The 17,928-nt window shown below is 43.6% G+C and overlaps 1 protein-coding gene across 1 annotated transcript in view; it reads left to right on the top strand.

The window, feature by feature from the left end:
• The window catches only part of LOC112223253 (SH3 and multiple ankyrin repeat domains protein 1), a 61,378-nt gene that overhangs the window by 21,212 nt on the left and 22,238 nt on the right, over nt 1-17,928 (top strand). The window contains exons 3-10 of the mRNA XM_042305209.1: nt 9,912-10,115; nt 12,347-12,418; nt 12,528-12,636; nt 12,822-12,973; nt 13,323-13,490; nt 13,977-14,018; nt 14,658-14,774; nt 15,340-15,417. Coding sequence (XP_042161143.1) covers nt 9,912-10,115; nt 12,347-12,418; nt 12,528-12,636; nt 12,822-12,973; nt 13,323-13,490; nt 13,977-14,018; nt 14,658-14,774; nt 15,340-15,417 — 942 coding nt within the window. The remainder of the gene's footprint in view (nt 1-9,911; nt 10,116-12,346; nt 12,419-12,527; nt 12,637-12,821; nt 12,974-13,322; nt 13,491-13,976; nt 14,019-14,657; nt 14,775-15,339; nt 15,418-17,928) is intronic.

Raw genomic sequence — 17,928 nt, 5'->3', positions numbered from 1 at the left:
CAAAAGAGGGGGACCAAGGTCACAAAGGTCACAAACAACATACTTGGGATGAGAATTCCCAGGGACCTCACGTTACGATATTATCACCATACTTTGGTGCCGATATGACATGTATTGCAATTCGATACTGCGATTTTATTGCGAATCGATGTTCCAAACATATTGCTCACCATATGTCTGCTGCAGGGGGACAAGAGTGAGCCCATGAGAACATTTGTTTTGATCAGTCGTGGAAATAAAGGTGCTGAAAACAAATTGTCTCACGACTTAAAAAGAAGATGGAGAACAAGCTATGAAGGAAAAATACTGGAGTTTTGGTGCAGGTACAGCCGACTAGCGCAAAAATATTATTGCGATATTGTCAACAATAATATTGTGATATATCACCAAAAATAATATCCCAATATGTAACTGTATCAATTTTTTTGACCCAACACTACAACACACATCTCTGTACATTGATAAATCTCTCAGTAGTTAATGTCTGAACAATGATATACGGTGGGGCAAAAAAGTATTTAGTCAGCCAACAATTGTGCAAGTTCCTTTGAGCCAACAATTGTGCAAGAAACCTTTACTTCCGGCGCCGACAGAGATGGCCGCCTCGCTTCGCGTTCCTAGGAAACTATGCAGTTTTTTGTTTTTTTACGTGTTATTTCTTACACTAGTACCCCAGGTCATCTTAGGTTTCTTTACATACAGCCGACAAGTACTACTGAATATAAGATCAGCGTCAACTCACCATCAGTACGACCAAGAATATGTTTTTCGCGACGCGGATCCTGTGTTCTGCCTTACAACCAGTGTAACCGAGTGGATCACATGCAGCGACCAAAAAAAAAACGACTCAGAAAAGAGGGAAACGAAGCGGTCTTCTGGTCAGACTCCGGAGACGGGCACATCGTGCACCACTCCCTAGCATTCTTCTTGCCAATGTCCAGTCTCTTGACAACAAGGTTGATGAAATCCGAGCAAGGGTAGCATTCCAGAGGGACATCAGAGACTGTAACGTTCTCTGCTTCACGGAAACATGGCTAACTGGAGAGACGCAATCCGAAGCGGTGCAGCCAGCGGGTTTCTCCACGCATCGCGCCGACAGAAACAAACATCTTTCTGGTAAGAAGAGGGGCGGGGGCGTATGTCTTATGGCCAACGTGACATGGTGTGATGAAAGAAACATACAGGAACTCAAATCCTTCTGTTCACCTGATTTAGAATTCCTCACAATCAAATGTAGACCGCATTATCTACCAAGAGAATTCTCTTCGATTATAATCACAGCCGTATATATCCCCCCAAGCAGACACATCGATGGCTCTGAATGAACTTTATTTAACTCTCTGCAAACTGGAAACGATTTATCCGGAGGCTGCATTCATTGTAGCTGGGGATTTTAACAAGGCTAATCTGAAAACAAGACTCCCTAAATTTTATCAGCATATCGATTGCGCAACCAGGGGTGGAAAGACCCTGGATCATTGTTACTCTAACTTCCGCGACGCATATAAGGCCCTGCCCCGCCCCCTTTCGGAAAAGCTGACCACGACTCCATTTTGTTGATCCCTGCCTACAGACAGAAACTAAAACAAGAAGCTCCCACGCTGAGGTCTGTCCAACGCTGGTCCGACCAAGCTGACTCCACACTCCAAGACTACTTCCATCACGTGGACTGGGAGATGTTTCGTATTGCGTCAGACAACAACATTGACGAATACGCTGATACGGTGTGTGAGTTCATTAGAACGTGCGTTGAAGATGTCGTTCCCATAGCAACGATTAAAACATTCCCTAACCAGAAACCGTGGATTGATGGCAGCATTCGTGTGAAACTGAAGGCACGAACCACTGCTTTTAATCAGGGCAAGGTGTCTGGTAACATGGCTGAATACAAACAGTGCAGCTATTCCCTCCGCAAGGCTATCAAACAAGCTAAGCGCCAGTACAGAGACAAAGTAGAATCTCAATTCAACGGCTCAGACACAAGAGGTATGTGGCAGGGTCTACAGTCAATCACGGACTACAGGAAGAAACCCAGCCCAGTCACGGACCAGGATGTCTTGCTCCCAGGCAGACTAAATAACTTTTTTGCCCGCTTTGAGGACAATACAGTGCCACTGACACGGCCTGCAACGGAAACATGCGGTCTCTCCTTCACTGCAGCCGAAGTGAGTAAGACATTTAAACGTGTTAACCCTCGCAAGGCTGCAGGCCCAGACGGCATCCATGCCGCGCCCTCAGAGCATGCGCAGACCAGCTGGCCGGTGTGTTTACGGACATATTCAATCAATCCCTATACCAGTCTGCTGTTCCCACATGCTTCAAGAGGGCCACCATTGTTCCTGTTCCCAAGAAAGCTAAGGTAACTGAGCCAAACGACTACCGCCCCGTAGCACTCACATCCGTCATCATGAAGTGCTTTGAGAGACTAGTCAAGGACCATATCAAATACTTGTTCTCCCAACTGTATATCCTGATGCATAGTCACCTTACCCCTATGCATATCTACCCCTACCACTCCAGTGTCCCTGAACATTGTAAATATGGTATTGGTACTGACTCTGAAACTGACTCTGTATATAGGTTACTTACTTTCTTGTGTTTTTTTTTAACTAATACTTTTTTAATAGTACTACTGATATCGATTACTGCATTGCTGGGAAAGAGCTTGCAAGAAAAGCATTTCACTGTACTGCATGTGACAATAAAACTTGAAACACACATGCACACACGCACCCACATGAGTGAGGAGAGAGAGAGAGAAGGACAAGGCTCCTCTACCTTTCATTGTTGGTGATGTCCAGGTGTCTGTGGATGGACAGGAAAGCCTGTTTGAGGAAGCTGATCCTCTTCCTCTCCTCCTCCTGCGATTGGTCAAAAATGGCCTCCATCTCCTCCATGTAGCGAGGCGCGTAGGACGTTACATCCTCCAACACCTTCTCATATTTCTCGCGGACCTGTCACAATATCAGAGTAGTGATGTCATACCATCAAAACACATCTTGCCGATAAAGACTGTGTAAGCTTGCCACCAAAGACTGTGTCCCAGTCTGCTGTTCCCACATGCTTCAAGAGGGCCACCATTGTTCCTGTTCCCAAGAAAGCTAAGGTAACTGAGCTAAACGACTACCGCCTGGTAGCACTCACTTCTGTCATCATGAAGTGCTTTGAGAGACTAGTCAACGACCATATCAACTCCACCCTACCTGACACCCTTGACCCACTCCAATTTGCTTACCGCCCAAATAGGTCCACAGACGATGCAATCTCAACCACACTGCACACTGCCCTAACCCATCTGGACAAGAGGAATACCTATGTGAGAATGCTGTTCATCGACTACAGCTCGGCATTCAACACCATAGTACCCTCCAAGCTCGTCATCAAGCTCGAGACCCTGGGTCTCGACCCCGCCCTGTGGAACTGGGTACTGGACTTCCTGAAGGGCCGCCCCCAGGTGGTGAGGGTAGGCAACAACATCTCCTCCCCGCTGATCCTCAACACTGGGGCCCCACAAGGGTGCGTTCTGAGCCCTCTCCTGTACTCCCTGTTCACCCACGACTGCGTGGCCATGCACGCCTCCAACTCAATCATCAAGTTTGCGGACGACACAACAGTGGTAGGCTTGATTACCAACAACGACGAGACGGCCTACAGGGAGGAGGTGAGGGCCCTCGGAGTGTGGTGTCAGGAAAATAACCTCACACTCAACGTCAACAAAACTAAGGAGATGATTGTGGACTTCAGGAAACAGCAGAGGGAACACCCCCATCCACATCGATGGAACAGTAGTGGAGAGGGTAGCAAGTTTTAAGTTCCTCGGCATACACATCACAGACAAACTGAATTGGTCCACTCACACAGACAGCATCGTGAGGAAGGCGCAGCAGCGCCTCTTCAACCTCAGGAGGCTGAAGAAATTCGGCTTGTCACCAAAAGCACTCACAAACTTCTACAGATGCACAATCGAGAGCATCCTGGCGGGCTGTATCACCGCCTGGTATGGCAACTGCACCGCCCTCAACCGTAAGGCTCTCCAGAGGGTAGTGAGGTCTGCACAACGCATCACCGGGGGCAAACTACCTGCCCTCCAGGACACCTACACCACCCGATGCTACAGGAAGGCCATAAAGATCATCAAGGACATCAACCACCCGAGCCACTGCCTGTTCACCCCGCTGCCATCCAGAAGGCGAGGTCAGTACAGGTGCATCAAAGCTGGGACCGAGAGACTGAAAAACAGCTTCTATCTCAAGGCCATCAGACTGTTAAACAGCCACCACTAACATTGAGTGGCTACTGCCAACACACTGTCAATGACACTGACTCTACTCCAGCCACTTTAATCATGGGAATCGATGGGAAATGATGTAAATATATCACTAGCCACTTTAAACAATGCTACCTTATATAATGTTACTTACCCTACATTGTTCATCTCATATGCATACGTTGATACTGTACTCTATATCATCGACTGCATCCTTATGTAATACATGTATCACTAGCCACTTTAACTATGCCACTTGGTTTACATACTTATCTCATATGTATATACTGTACTCGATATCATCTACTGTATCTAGCCTATGCTGCTCTGTACCATCACTCATTCATATATCCTTATGTACATATTCTTTATCCCCTTACACTGTGTATGACAGTAGTTTTTTTTTGGAATTGTTAGTTAGATTACTTGCTCGTTATTACTGCATTGTCGGAACTAGAAGCACAAGCATTTCGCTACACTCGCATTAACATCTGCTAACCATGTGTATGTGACAAATAAAATTTGATTTGATTTGATTTGATTCTCCCACTTAAAAAGATGAGAGAGGCCTGTAATTTTCATCATAGGTACACTTCAACTATGACAGACAAAATGAGAAAAGAAAATCGAAAAAATCACATTGTAGAATTTTTTTATGAATTTATTTGCAAATTATGGTTGAAAATAAGTATTTGTTCACCTACAAACAAGCAAAATTTCAGGCTCTCACAGACCTGTAACTTCTTTAAGAGGCTACTCTGTCCTCCACTCGTTACCTGTATTAATGGCACCTGTTTGAACTTGTTATCAGTATAAAAGACACCTGTCCACAACCTCAAACAGTCACACTCCAAACTCCACTATGGCCAAGACCAAAGAGCTGTCAAAGGACACCAGAAACAAAATTGTAGACCTGCACCAGGCTGGGAAGACTGAATCTGCAATAGGTAAGCAGCTTCGGAGTGGCTTCGTAAGAAGCATTTCAAGGTCCTGGAGTGGCCTAGCCAATCTCCAGATCTCAACCCCATAGAAAATCTTTGGAGGGAGTTGAAAGTCCGTGTTGCCCAGCAACAGCCCCAAAACATCACTGCTCTAGAGGAGATCTGCATGGAGGAATGGGCCAAAATACCAGCAACAGTGTGTGAAAACCTTGTGAAGACTTACAGAAAACGTTTGACCTCTGTCATTGCCAACAAAGGGTATATTACAAAGTATTGAGATAAACTTTTGTTATTGACCAAATGCTTATTTTCCACCATCATTTGCAAATAAATTCATAAAAAATCCTACAATGTGATTTTCTGGATTTTTTGTCTCATTTTGTCTGTCATAGTTGAAGTGTACCTATGATGAAAATTGCAGGCCTCTCTCATCTTGGGAGAACTTGCACAATTGGTGGCTGACTAAATACTTTTTTGCCCCACTGTATTTATTGCAATGAGGATAGCTGCTGAGAGCATCCCAGAAGAGCCCTGTCAGAAAAAACAGAATGATAGGGTGGAACTGTCACACATATATAAAGTGCATTCGGAAAGTATTCAGACCCCTTCACTTTTTTCACATTTTGTTACGTTACAGCCTTATTCTAAAATGGATTAAATAGTTTTTTCCCCTCATTAATCTACACACAATAGCACAAAAACAGATTTTTAGAAATGTTTGCAAATTTTTAACAAATCTGAAACTTAAATATCACATTTACATAAGTATTCAGACCTTTTACTCAGTACTTTGTTGAAGCCCCTTTGGCAGCAATTACAGCCTCAATTCTTCTTGGGTATGACGCTACAAGCTGGGCAGACCTGTATTTGGGGAGTTTCTCCCATTCTTCTCTGCAGATCCTCTCAAGCTCTGTCAGGTTGGATGGGGAGTATCGCTGCACAGCTATTTCCAGGTGTCTCCAGAGATGTATGATCGATCGGGTTCATGTCCAGGCTCTGGCTGGACCACTCAAGAACATTCAGAGACTTTTCCCGAGGCAATTCCTGCGTTGTTTTGGCTGTGTGCTTAGGGTCATTGTCCTGTTGGAAGGTGAATCCTGAGTCTCTAGTCTCCCAGCCGCTGAAAAACAACCCCACAGCATGATGCTGCCTACAGAATCCCCCGACCTCAACCCAATTGAGATGGTTTGGGATGAGTTGAAATGCAGAGAGAAGGAAAAGCAGCCAACAAGTGCTCAGCATATGTGGGAACTTCTTCAAGGCTGTTGGAACAGCATTCCTCATGAAGCTGGTTGAGAGCATGCCAAGAGTGTGCAAAGCTGTCATCAATGCAAAGGGTGGTTATTTTGAAGAATCTGAAATACACTGCTCAAAAAAATAAAGGGAACACTAAAATAACACATCCTAGATCTGAATGAATGAAATATTCTTATTAAATACTTTTTTCTTTACATAGTTGAATGTGCTGACAACAAAATCACACAAAAATTATCAATGGAAATCAAATTTATCAACCCATAGAGGTCTGGATTTGGATTCACACTCAAAATTAAAGTGGAAAACCACACTGATCCAACTTTGATGCAATGTCCTTAAAACAAGTCAAAATGAGGCTCAGTAGTGTGTGTGGCCTCCACGTGCCTGTATGACCTCCCTACAACGCCTGGGCATGCTCCTGATTAGGTGGCGGATGGTCTCCTGAAGGATCTCCTCCCAGACCTGGACGAAAGCATCCGCCAACTCCTGGACAGTCTGTGGTGCAACGTGGCGTTGGTGGATGGAGCGAGACATGATGTCCCAGATGTGCTCAGTTGGATTCAGGTCTGGGGAACGGGCGGGCCAGTCCATAGCATCAATGCCTTCCTCTTGCCTGACCTGCTGACACACTCCAGCCACATGAGATCTAGCATTGTCTTGCATTAGGAGGAACCCAGGGCCAACAGCACCAGCATATGGTCTCACAAGGGGTCTGAGGATCTCATCTCGGTACCTAATGGCAGTCAGGCTACCTCTGGCGAGCACATGGAGGGCTGTGCGGCCCCTCCAAAGAAATGCCACCCCACACCATGACTGACCCACCGCCAAACCGGTCATGCTGGAGGATGTTGCAGGCAGCAGAACGTTCTCCACGGCGTCTCCAGACTCTGTCACATCTGTCACATGTGCTCAGTGTGAACCTGCTTTCATCTGTGAAGAGCACAGGGCGCCAGTGGCGAATTTGCCAATCTTGGTGTTCTCTAGCAAATGCCAAACGTCCTGCACGGTGTTGGGCTGTAAGCACAACACCCACCTGTGGACGTCGGGCCCTCATACCACCCTGACGGAGTCTGTTTCTGACCGTTTGAGCAGACACATGCACATTTGTGGCATGCTGGAGGTCATTTTGCAGGGCTCTGGCAGTGCTCCTCCTGCTCCTCCTTGCACAAAGGCGGAGGTAGCGGTCCTGCTGCTGGGTTGTTGCCCTCCTACGGCCTCCTCCACGTCTCCTGATGTACTGGCCTGTCTCCTGATAGCGCCTCCATGCTCTGGACACTACACTGACAGACACAGCAAACCTTCTTGCCACAGCTCGCATTGATGTCCCATCCTGGATGAGCTGCACTACCTGAGCCACTTGTGTGGGTTGTAGACTCCGTCTCATACTACCACTAGAGTGAAAGCACCGCCAGCATTCAAAAGTGACCAAAACATCAGCCAGGAAGCATAGGAACTGAGAAGTGGTCTGTGGTCACCACCTGCAGAACCACTCCTTTATTGGGGGTGTCTTGCTAATTGCCTATAATTTCCACCTGTTGTCTATTCCATTTGCACAACAGCATGTGAAATGTATTGTCAATCAGTATTGCTTCCTAAGTGGACAGTTTGATTTCACAGAAGTGTGATTGACTTGGAGTTACATTGTGTTGTTTAAGTGTTCCCTTTATTTTTTTGAGCAGTGTATAAAATATATGTTGATTTGTTTAACACTTTTTTGGTTACTGCGTGATTCCATATGTGTTATTTCATAGTTTTGATGTCTTCACTATTATTGTACAATATAGAAAATAGTAAAAATTAAGAAAAACCCTTGAGTAGGGTGTGTCCAAACCTTTGACTGGTAGTCTATATCTACTAGACTAAATACAGGACAGACACTTCAAAACCTTATTCCTGGTGATGAATTGTTTGACTGTCTTTTTTTGCCATTAATTAATGTGTTATTCAACGCACCCCCCCCCTTCCCCCTGTCCCGTCCCCCATTAAGAGGGTACACACTGTCTTTGCACAGTGAGTGAGTCCATGCAACTTATTATGTGACTTGTTAAGCATATTTTTACTCCTGAAATTATGTAGGCTTGCCATTACAATGGGGTTGAATACTTATTGACATTTCAGCTTTTAATTTTGAATTAATTTGTAAACATTTTGAATAACAGTAATTCCACTTTGACATTATTGTGTGTGAACCAGTGACAAACAATTTATATTTAATAAATGTTAAATCCAGGCTGTAACACAACAAAATGTGGAAAAAGTCCAGGGGTGTGAATACTTTCTGAAGTTCCGCTCTCTCCCAGGAATCACACACCAACACACACACACCATACGTCTTGCATACACACGTCTCTCTCACACACAGACACACAGACACACATACTCGGTATTTCCTCCAAGGGACGGCATCGCTATGGCAACGGGTACATTGCTCCTCTAATGATCTCGCCATGTGCTGTTGGCTACAGTATCAAACGGATAGACAGAAGGGGAGAAAACTATAGAAAATGTTGTCCCCCCCCCCCAAAATTAAACAATAATATGGAAATATACTCCACGAACATCAGCCTAAAATCAAATTAATGCAAAGTTACCAGATGCATATTAAAACATCAAAGACATTGTCCATTGTGACCAGAAAGCCTCTAATGTATCAAACACAGACATACGTGGGGGGAACGCGCTTTATCCTCTAAAGAAGTCTATGAAGAAAATCTCTGTCTTCCATTGATTGCAATGCAGGTCTAAGGTTATGGCTAAGGCAGATAATTGGTTTAGTTGACAGAGTGAGTGTTGTACTCTGGGTCCTAGTAATAATTGGCTCTCATTGTGTGTCTTGAGTCTTGTTAATAGACATAGTTAATGGACATGGCGACTGATTAATAATTTACACACCTTTCATTTGTATACAAATGAGTCAGAATGGTGAAAGCGAATCGGTAGCTTTGCAGCGAATGAGCACATTTGATGCTCAGTAGTTAGTGTGCTAGATCAGTTAGAGTATTTGTTCATTTCAAGTAGAGTAAACATGATAATTGTCCGTTTTCAATGGGACCAGTAAAAGGCCATTGATAGAAAGGTGAAACCAATTTCCATAAAGTACTTTCTACGTCTACTTTTAAAACAAACTCTTGTCAATCACATGCCGTTAATACAGCCTTGTTGCTAAAATGTCACCATGTTATGAATAATTAACTGCCATGATGCTTTAGATTTGGATCACAAATTGTATGTCAAGCTAATTATACACCTTCCAGTCAAATCAAATGGCATTTAAAATGTAGAACTCACCTTTGCCCCAATCCTTGCTTCCATCCAACACTCACGCATGCACGCACACACATGCACACACACACATGCACACCACCTTGAAAATAATACACTCATGATTTTCATACCTATTAACTGTCCACTGTGCCTTCTTGTCTCTCATCTCCTTCCTCTGTCAGAGGTGTCTGCAGTTTGACCCTGACTTCACGGTGTGGAGTGCCAAGCAGCAGGTCGTCTGTTCGCTGAGCGAGCCACTGTGGGACATCTACAACTATGGCCTCTTCCAGCCCGCCGGAGAGGGACGAGACGCCATGTTCCTGGAGGAGGAGCGCTGCCTCCGAGACTACCCACAGTCCTTTGAGAAAGGGGTGCCTTACCTGGAGGTATTTTGATGGGAGACACTGGATGTTAGAGAGTGATGCAATAATAATACACTACCGTTCCAAAGTTTGGGGTCACTTACAAATGTACTTGTTTTTGAAAGAAAAGCAACTTTTTTTTGTCCATTACAATAACATCAAATTGATCTGAAATACAGTGTAGACATTGTTAATGTTGACATTGTTAAATGACTATTGTAGCTGGAAATGGCTGATTTGTTTAATGGAATATCTACATAGGCATACAGAGGCCCATTGTCCACAACCATCACTCCCGTGTTCCAATGGCACGTTGTGTTAGCTAATCCAAGTTTATCATTTTAAAAGGCTAATTTATCATTAGAAAACCCTTTTGCAATTATGTTAGCACAGTTGAAAACTGTTGTTCTGAATTAAAGAAGTAATAAAACTGGCCATCTTTAGACTAATTGAGTAACTGGAGCATCAGCATGTGTGGGTTCGATTACAGGTTCAAAATGGCCAGAAACAAAGACCTTTCTTCTGAAACTCGTCAGTTTATTCTTGTTCTGAGAAATGAAGGCTATTCCATGCGAGAAATTGCCAAGAAACTGAAGATCTCGTACAATGCTGTGTACTACTCCCTTCACAGAACAGTGCAAACTGGCCCTAACCAGAATAGAAAGACGAGTGGGAGGCCCCGGTGCACAACTGCGCAAGAGGACAAATACATTAGAGTGTCTAGTTTGAGAAACAGACGCCTCACAAGTCCTCAACTGGCAGCTTCATTAAATAGTACCCGCAAAACACCAGTCTCAATGTCAACAGTGACAAGGCGACTCCGGGATGCTGGCCTTCTAGGCAGAGTTGCAAAGAAAAAGCCATTTCTCCGACTGGCCAATAAAAATAAAATATTAAGATGGCAAAAGAACCCAGACACTGGACAGAGGAACTGCCTAGAAGGCCAAAATCCCAGAGTCGCCTCTTCACTGTTGATGTTGAGACCGGTGTTTTGCGGGTACTATGTGTGCTAACTGTGCTAGGAGCTGGCTAACATAATTGCAAAAGGGTTTTCTAATGATCAATTACCCTTTCAAAATAATAAACTTGGATTAGCTAACACAACGTGCCATTGGAACACAGGAGTGATGGTTGCTGATAATGGGCCTCTGTACACCTACAATATGTAAAGTTGAAGTTGGAAGTTTACATACACTTAGGTTGGAGTCATTAAAACTCATTTTTCAACCACTCCACACGTTTCTTGTTAACAAACTATAGTTTTGGCAAGTCGGTTAGGACATCTAATTTTTGCATGACACAAGTAATTTTTCCAACCATTGTTTACAGACAGATTACAAACCTGACTCAGTTACCTGTGCTCTATCAGGAGGAATGGGCCAAAATTCCCCCAACTTATTGTGGGAAGCTTGTGGAAGGCTACCCAAAACGTTTGACCCAAGTGAAACAATTTAAAGGCAATGCTACCCAATACTAATTGAGTGTATGTAAATGTCTGACCCACTGGGAATGTGATGAAAGAAATAAAAGCTGAAATAAATCATTATCTCCTATTATTCTGACATTTCACATTCTTAAAATAAAGTAGTGATCCTAACTGACCTAAGACAGCTACAATAGTCATTTACAACATTAACAATGTCTACACTGTATTTCTGATCAATTTGATGTTATTTTAATGGACAAAAAAAAATTGCTTTTCTTTCAAAAACAAAGACATTTCTAAGTGACCCCAAACTTTTGAAAGGTAGTGTATTTGTATCCTATTTAGCTTGAGACTTTTCGGGGAGTGCATTTAAAAACTCACTAAGACTAATGGGCTGCCCCCAAGTCAGATTTTCATTGCATTTTCTTTAACTGACTTGATATGAATGGATTTGACCTCAACCTTAACCACAACCAGCTTGTAGGTCAAAACAGATTTGGATCGATGTATTTATATACATTTGCTTTTTAGTGGGTTTGCAGTGCTTCGATTTTTCACTGCGGAGCTCCACTTACTGTGAAACCAATACACAGTACAGTGATACCCATGCACTGGTATTATGATGCCCTCTAGTGGTATGTCTGTTGTGGGTGTTTATGACCTGGGTGGGGTTCCAAATATGTAAGAGGTCAGGGCTAGAGTTGGTTCCAGAAGGACTACAGTGTTTAGATTAGGCAAGGTTGAAGCCAGGGGTATGAAAATAACGTGTTTTCATCCTTCAGATGGCTTTAAAGATTTGATTCTACTGCAAATATTTTCTGTTCCACAGTTTAGGTACAAGACCAGGGTATACAAACAAACCAACCTGGATGAAAAACTACTTACTAAACTGCACACCAAGGTACTTCCTATGTCCCTTGTTGTAGGTGAAATATATTTGTACAGCTATGGAAATGAAAGTTTATGGCAGACCAATGTTTTTAATGTCCAGTGAACATCTTCCATTGCAGGCGAGTCTGAAAAAGTTCATGGACTACATTGTGAGTGGATCATTAGATAAGATATCAAAGGTCCTGGACAAAGGTCTCGACCCAAACTACCATGACCCTGACAATGGAGGTGAGTTGAAAACTAGCTTGATAGGCTTACCACTGCATGACTCTGACACTGTTTTCAGTCAAATGTCAAATGATCATTACCGATATTAACAACCCCCATAATCTCAAACTCTTTCCCTGCTCCCTCCCTCTCTTCTTGATCCTCCATTTCCCCCTCCCTCCTTTCTCTCGCTCCCTCCTCTTCAGAGTCTCCCCTGTCTGTGGCGGTGCAATCTGGTATGACAGTGGAGGGGATCAGGGCGCTCGTTCAAGGTGGGGCCCATGTCGACTTCAGAACCAGAGATGGACTGACAGCTGTACACAAGGCTGTCAAAGCACACAATCATGTTGCGCTGCTGGTAACTAGGACTCCACACACACACACACACACACACACACACACACACACACAGACACACACACACACACACACACACACACACACACACACACACACACACACACACACACACACACACACACACACATGGGTTTAATAAGCATGTATTTTCTCCATCCTTGCCATCCTTGCAGTTAACCCACTGTTCCTAGGCCGTCATTGAAAATAAGAATTTGTTCTTAACTGACTTGCCTAGTTAAATAAAGGTTAAATAAACACATACACACATACACACACACACACACACACACATACACACATACACACACATGGGTTTAATAAGCATGTATTTTCTCCATCCTTGCCAGGCTCTACTGTCCCTGGGAGCGTCTCCTGATTACAAAGACAGATGTTGCCTGACCCCGCTGTACCACTCAGTGCTGATAGGTGGCGACACCTCCTGCTGCGAGACCCTACTCTACTACAGGGCCAGACTGGGAGTGAGAGATGAAAACGGCTGGGAGGAGTCTCACCAGGTATCCGTCTGGCTGTCTAAAGCAGATCAATTTCCCTAAAAAATGTTTAAAAAAGAATCACCTCCATCCGTATGATCGTCACAAACAATGTCTCAGACAGCACTGTCCCTATTTTGACTCAAATTGGCTGAGGGACGTGTCTTGCCATAGAGATATGATATCTACAAAACTACACTGACTGGACCAAGGCGGTAGCTACAGTAATGAACTGAAATTTGTTTTGTCACACACAATAACTGGATATTTTTGTGGAAGGTGACATGTATACTGTTGTTTTTATGTCTATTCATATTTTTGTCTTCTGTGTATTATCATACGTTGGTATAGTACATTAGGTTTTTACTTTACTTTCAGTCTCCTGTCCTGTCCATGTCTTAAACATTTCATCCCTCTTTTTTCTACTCTCCATTCTCCTCCATTGAGAAACACTCTCACTCATCTCTTTCCATTCATTCCCTTTCCTCCGCTCTTCCTTTCTCTCCACAGCTCAGGGATGAAGAGGAATTTGGAATGCAAGAAATACACAAGGTACTCGTCATGTAATCCATTAATACTTCGATTTAAGTCATGAAGTTGGGGGAAGAGTAACACTTAGGGTCATGACCTTATCTAACCTTCCATGGTCTCAAAGTGGTTAAGAAAAAATATTCTAGAAAGAAAGAAAGGGGAGATTGGTCATTTCTTCCTGAAACAGTGATCCTTCCCAAGTGCCAAATCCATACCTTAATCTCATGTAACAGTTGAGTCCAATGCGAATAGACCATCCCGTGCTGACATCTTCTATCTTTGCATCATTTCCTCACTTTTTCTGTGCGGTGCTGTTCACCAGTGTGGTGTCATGCTATTTTACTTTTGTTCATATTAGCTTGTGTAGTGTCCTGTGGTACTTCTTTTACTTTGGTTTCTTGTGTTATTTCAAGTGCAAAAAAGAAAGAGGAAATCTTTAAGCAGAAGGGGAAGTCAAAAGTGTATTTATATCATTTTATTCATCAACTCTATATCTTTCTATTCTGTTTATCTTTCACGTTGTCACAAATGTTGCTACATACAGTATATTTCATTTATTTGAAATTGATTGTGACGTGATGATCCTTCTACAACCCCTGATATTTTCTATTGCTAATAATTGTCATATTTAGATACTTTCTTTATACACCCTCCCCCAAGGCCTGCCAGAATGGTTTTGCCCAGCACCTGGAGCACCTTCTGTTCTATGGGGCAGATACCACTTCTCAGAATGCCTCAGGGAATACTGCACTTCACATTTGTGCTCTGTATAATAAGGTAAGTACCATTTAAAATATGCAATAAAGAGTATGTGTTTCCATTCAAAGTTGAACTTAAAGAAACTGGTATGTGAGTTCCAAAACTACTGTATGATATTTTAGTCCTGAATCAAGTTAATGTCCAATGCAGCCATTTTTATCGAAATATCAAATCATTTCTGGATAACAATGAAGTAACTTTACAATTAAAATGGTAAAAAAATGAACAAATAGTTTCTTAGCAAAGAGCAATTTCTCAAGCAAGTATGTTGCCAGGACTGTCTGGGAGTGGTTTGAGTGGGGAGGGGAAAACGTTACATTTGCTGTTATTGGTAGAGAGGCTTGTAAATCTCTTTCTTATTGGTCTAATTAAGTAATATAACAAAACTCCCTCTCACCAAAACAGGGTGAAAGTTAAGGTGGCCTTTAAAAACATCTCTTAAACTAAAAGGGCATTATCATAATTTTCACAATTTCACATAATTATTCCAACCTCAAAGTGTGGAAATAGAAATAAAACACTGGAAATTACATTTTTGACTGCACTGGGCCTTAAAACAGCGACTTTCTTTCTGGCCTATCAGGAAAGCTGTGTTCGTGTTCTGCTCTACAGAGGTGCCAATAAGGAAATGAAGAACAAGCATGGACAAACCCCCTTTCAGGTATCAATAACAACTTCATGTTTTCAGTTTATATATATATATATATATATATCTATATATACTGCCAGGATTGTTGTTATAGGTACTAGACGACCAGTTTTGATAGCCTTTAGCCGTACCCTCATCCTACTCCTCCTCTGTTCCTCGGGTGATGTAGAGGTTAACCCAGGCCCTGGGTGTCCCCAGGCGCTCTCATTTGTTGACTTCTTTAAGCGTAAAAGCCTTGGTTTCATGCATGCATCAAAAGCCTCCTCCCTAAGTTTGTTTTACTCACTGCTTTAGCACACTCCGCCAACCCTGATGTCCTTGCCGTGTCTGAATCCTGGTTTAGGACGGCCACCAAATATTCTGAGATTTCCATCCCCAACTACAACAATTTCCGTCAAGATAGAACTGCCAAAGGGGGAGGAGTTGCAATCTACTGCAGAGATAGCCTGCAAAGTTCTGTCATACCTTCCAGATCTATGCCCAAACATTTTGAGCTTCTAATTTAAAAAATGAATCTCTCCAGAATTAAGTCTCTCACTGTTTCCACCTGTTATAGACCCCCCTCAGCTCACAGCTGTGCCCTGGACACCATATGTGAATTGATTGCCCCCCATCTATCTTCAAAGTTCATTCTGTTAGGTAACCTAAACTGGGATATGCTTTTAACACCCCAGCAGTCCTACAGTCTAAGCTAGATGCCCTCAATCTCACACAAATTATCAAGGAACCCACCAGGTACAACCCTAAATCTGTGAACATGGGCACCCTGATAGATATTATCCTGAACAACTTGCCTTTCCAAATACACCTCTGCCCTTTCAATCAGGATCTCAGCGATCACTGCCTCATTGCCTGCATCCACTATGGGTCCGCGGTCAAACAACCACCCCTCATCACTGTCAAACACTCCCTAAAACACGCCTGGCCCGGGTATCCTGGTAGGATATTGACCTCATACCATCAGTTGAGGATGCCTGGTCGTCCTTTAAAAGTAATTTCCTCACCATCTTAAATAAGCATGCCCCTTTCAAAAAATGTAGAACTAAAAACAGATATATAGCCCTTGGTTCTCTCCACACCTGACTGCCCTCGACCAGCACAAAGAAATCCTGTGGCGGACTGCACTAGCATCGAATAGTCCCTGTGATATGCAACTTTCAAGGAAAGTCAGGACAGAACAAAAATTTGCATCCTGTAGCTCTAACTCCAAAAAGTTTTGGGACACGGTAAAGTCCATGGAGAATAAGAGCATCTCCTCCCAGCTGCCCACTGCACTGAGGCTAGGAAACACTGTCACCACCAATAAATCCACGATAATTGAGAATTTCAATAAGCATTTCTCTCCGGCTGGCCATGCTTTCCTGCTGGCTACCCCGACCCCGGCCAACCGCTCTGCACCCCCTGCAGCTAGTTGCCCAAGCCTCCCCAGCTTCTCTTTCACCCCAATCCAGATAGCAGATGTTCTGAAAGAGCTGCAAAACCTGGACCCATACAAATCAGCTGGGCTAGACAATCTGGACCATCTCTTTCTAAAATTATCCACCGCCATTGTTGCAACCCCTATTACCAGTCTGTTCAACCTCTTTTTCTTATCGTCTGAGATTCCTAAAGATTGGAAAGCTACCACAGTTATCCTCCTCTTCAGAGGGGGTGACACTCTAGACCCAAACTGTTACAGACCTATATCCATCCTGCCCTGCCTTTCTAAAGTCTTCGAAAGCCAAGTTAACAAACAGATCACTGACCATTTCGAATCCCACCGTACCTTCTCCGCTGTGCAATCCGGTTTCCGAGCTGTTCACAGGTGCACCTCAGCCACACTCAAGGTACTAAACGATATCATATCTGCCATCGCTAAAAGACAGTACTGTGCCGCCATCTTCATCGACCTTGCCAAGGCTTTCGACCCTGTGAATCATCGTATTCTTATCGGCAGACTCAACAGCCTTGGTTTCTCAAATGACTGCCTCGGCTTGTTCACCAACTACTTCTCAGATAGAGTTCAATGTGTCAAATCGGAGGGCTGAAAATTTAATTAAATCTAGAATCGGCTTCCTATTTCGCAAAAAAGCCTCCTTCACTCAAGCTGCCAAACATACCCCCGTAAAACTGACACTTCTACCGATCCTCGACTTCGGCGATGTCATTTACAAAATAGCCTCCAACACTCTACTCGGCAAACTGAATGCAGTCTATCACAGTGCCATCTGTTTTGTCACCAAAGCCCAAAATACCACCCACCACTGTGAACTGTATGCTCTCGTCGGCTGGCCCTCGCTACATATTCGTTGCCAGACCCACTGGCTCCAGGTCATCTATAAGTCTTTGCTAGGTAAAGCTCCGCCTTATCTCAGCTCACTGGTCACCATAACAACACCCACCCGTAGCACACGCTCCAGCAGGTATATCTCACTGGTCATCCCCAAGCCAACACCTGCTTTGGCTGCCTTTCCTTCCAGTTCTCTGCTGCCAATGACTGGAAAGAATTGCAAAAATTGCTGAAGTTGGAGACATATCTCCCTC

Source organism: Oncorhynchus tshawytscha, linkage group LG24 (genome assembly GCF_018296145.1).
Source record: "Oncorhynchus tshawytscha isolate Ot180627B linkage group LG24, Otsh_v2.0, whole genome shotgun sequence".
NCBI classification, from domain to species: domain Eukaryota; kingdom Metazoa; phylum Chordata; class Actinopteri; order Salmoniformes; family Salmonidae; genus Oncorhynchus; species Oncorhynchus tshawytscha.
Note: the sequence above shows the minus strand (reverse complement) of the source record. Positions and strands in the feature narration are given on the sequence as shown.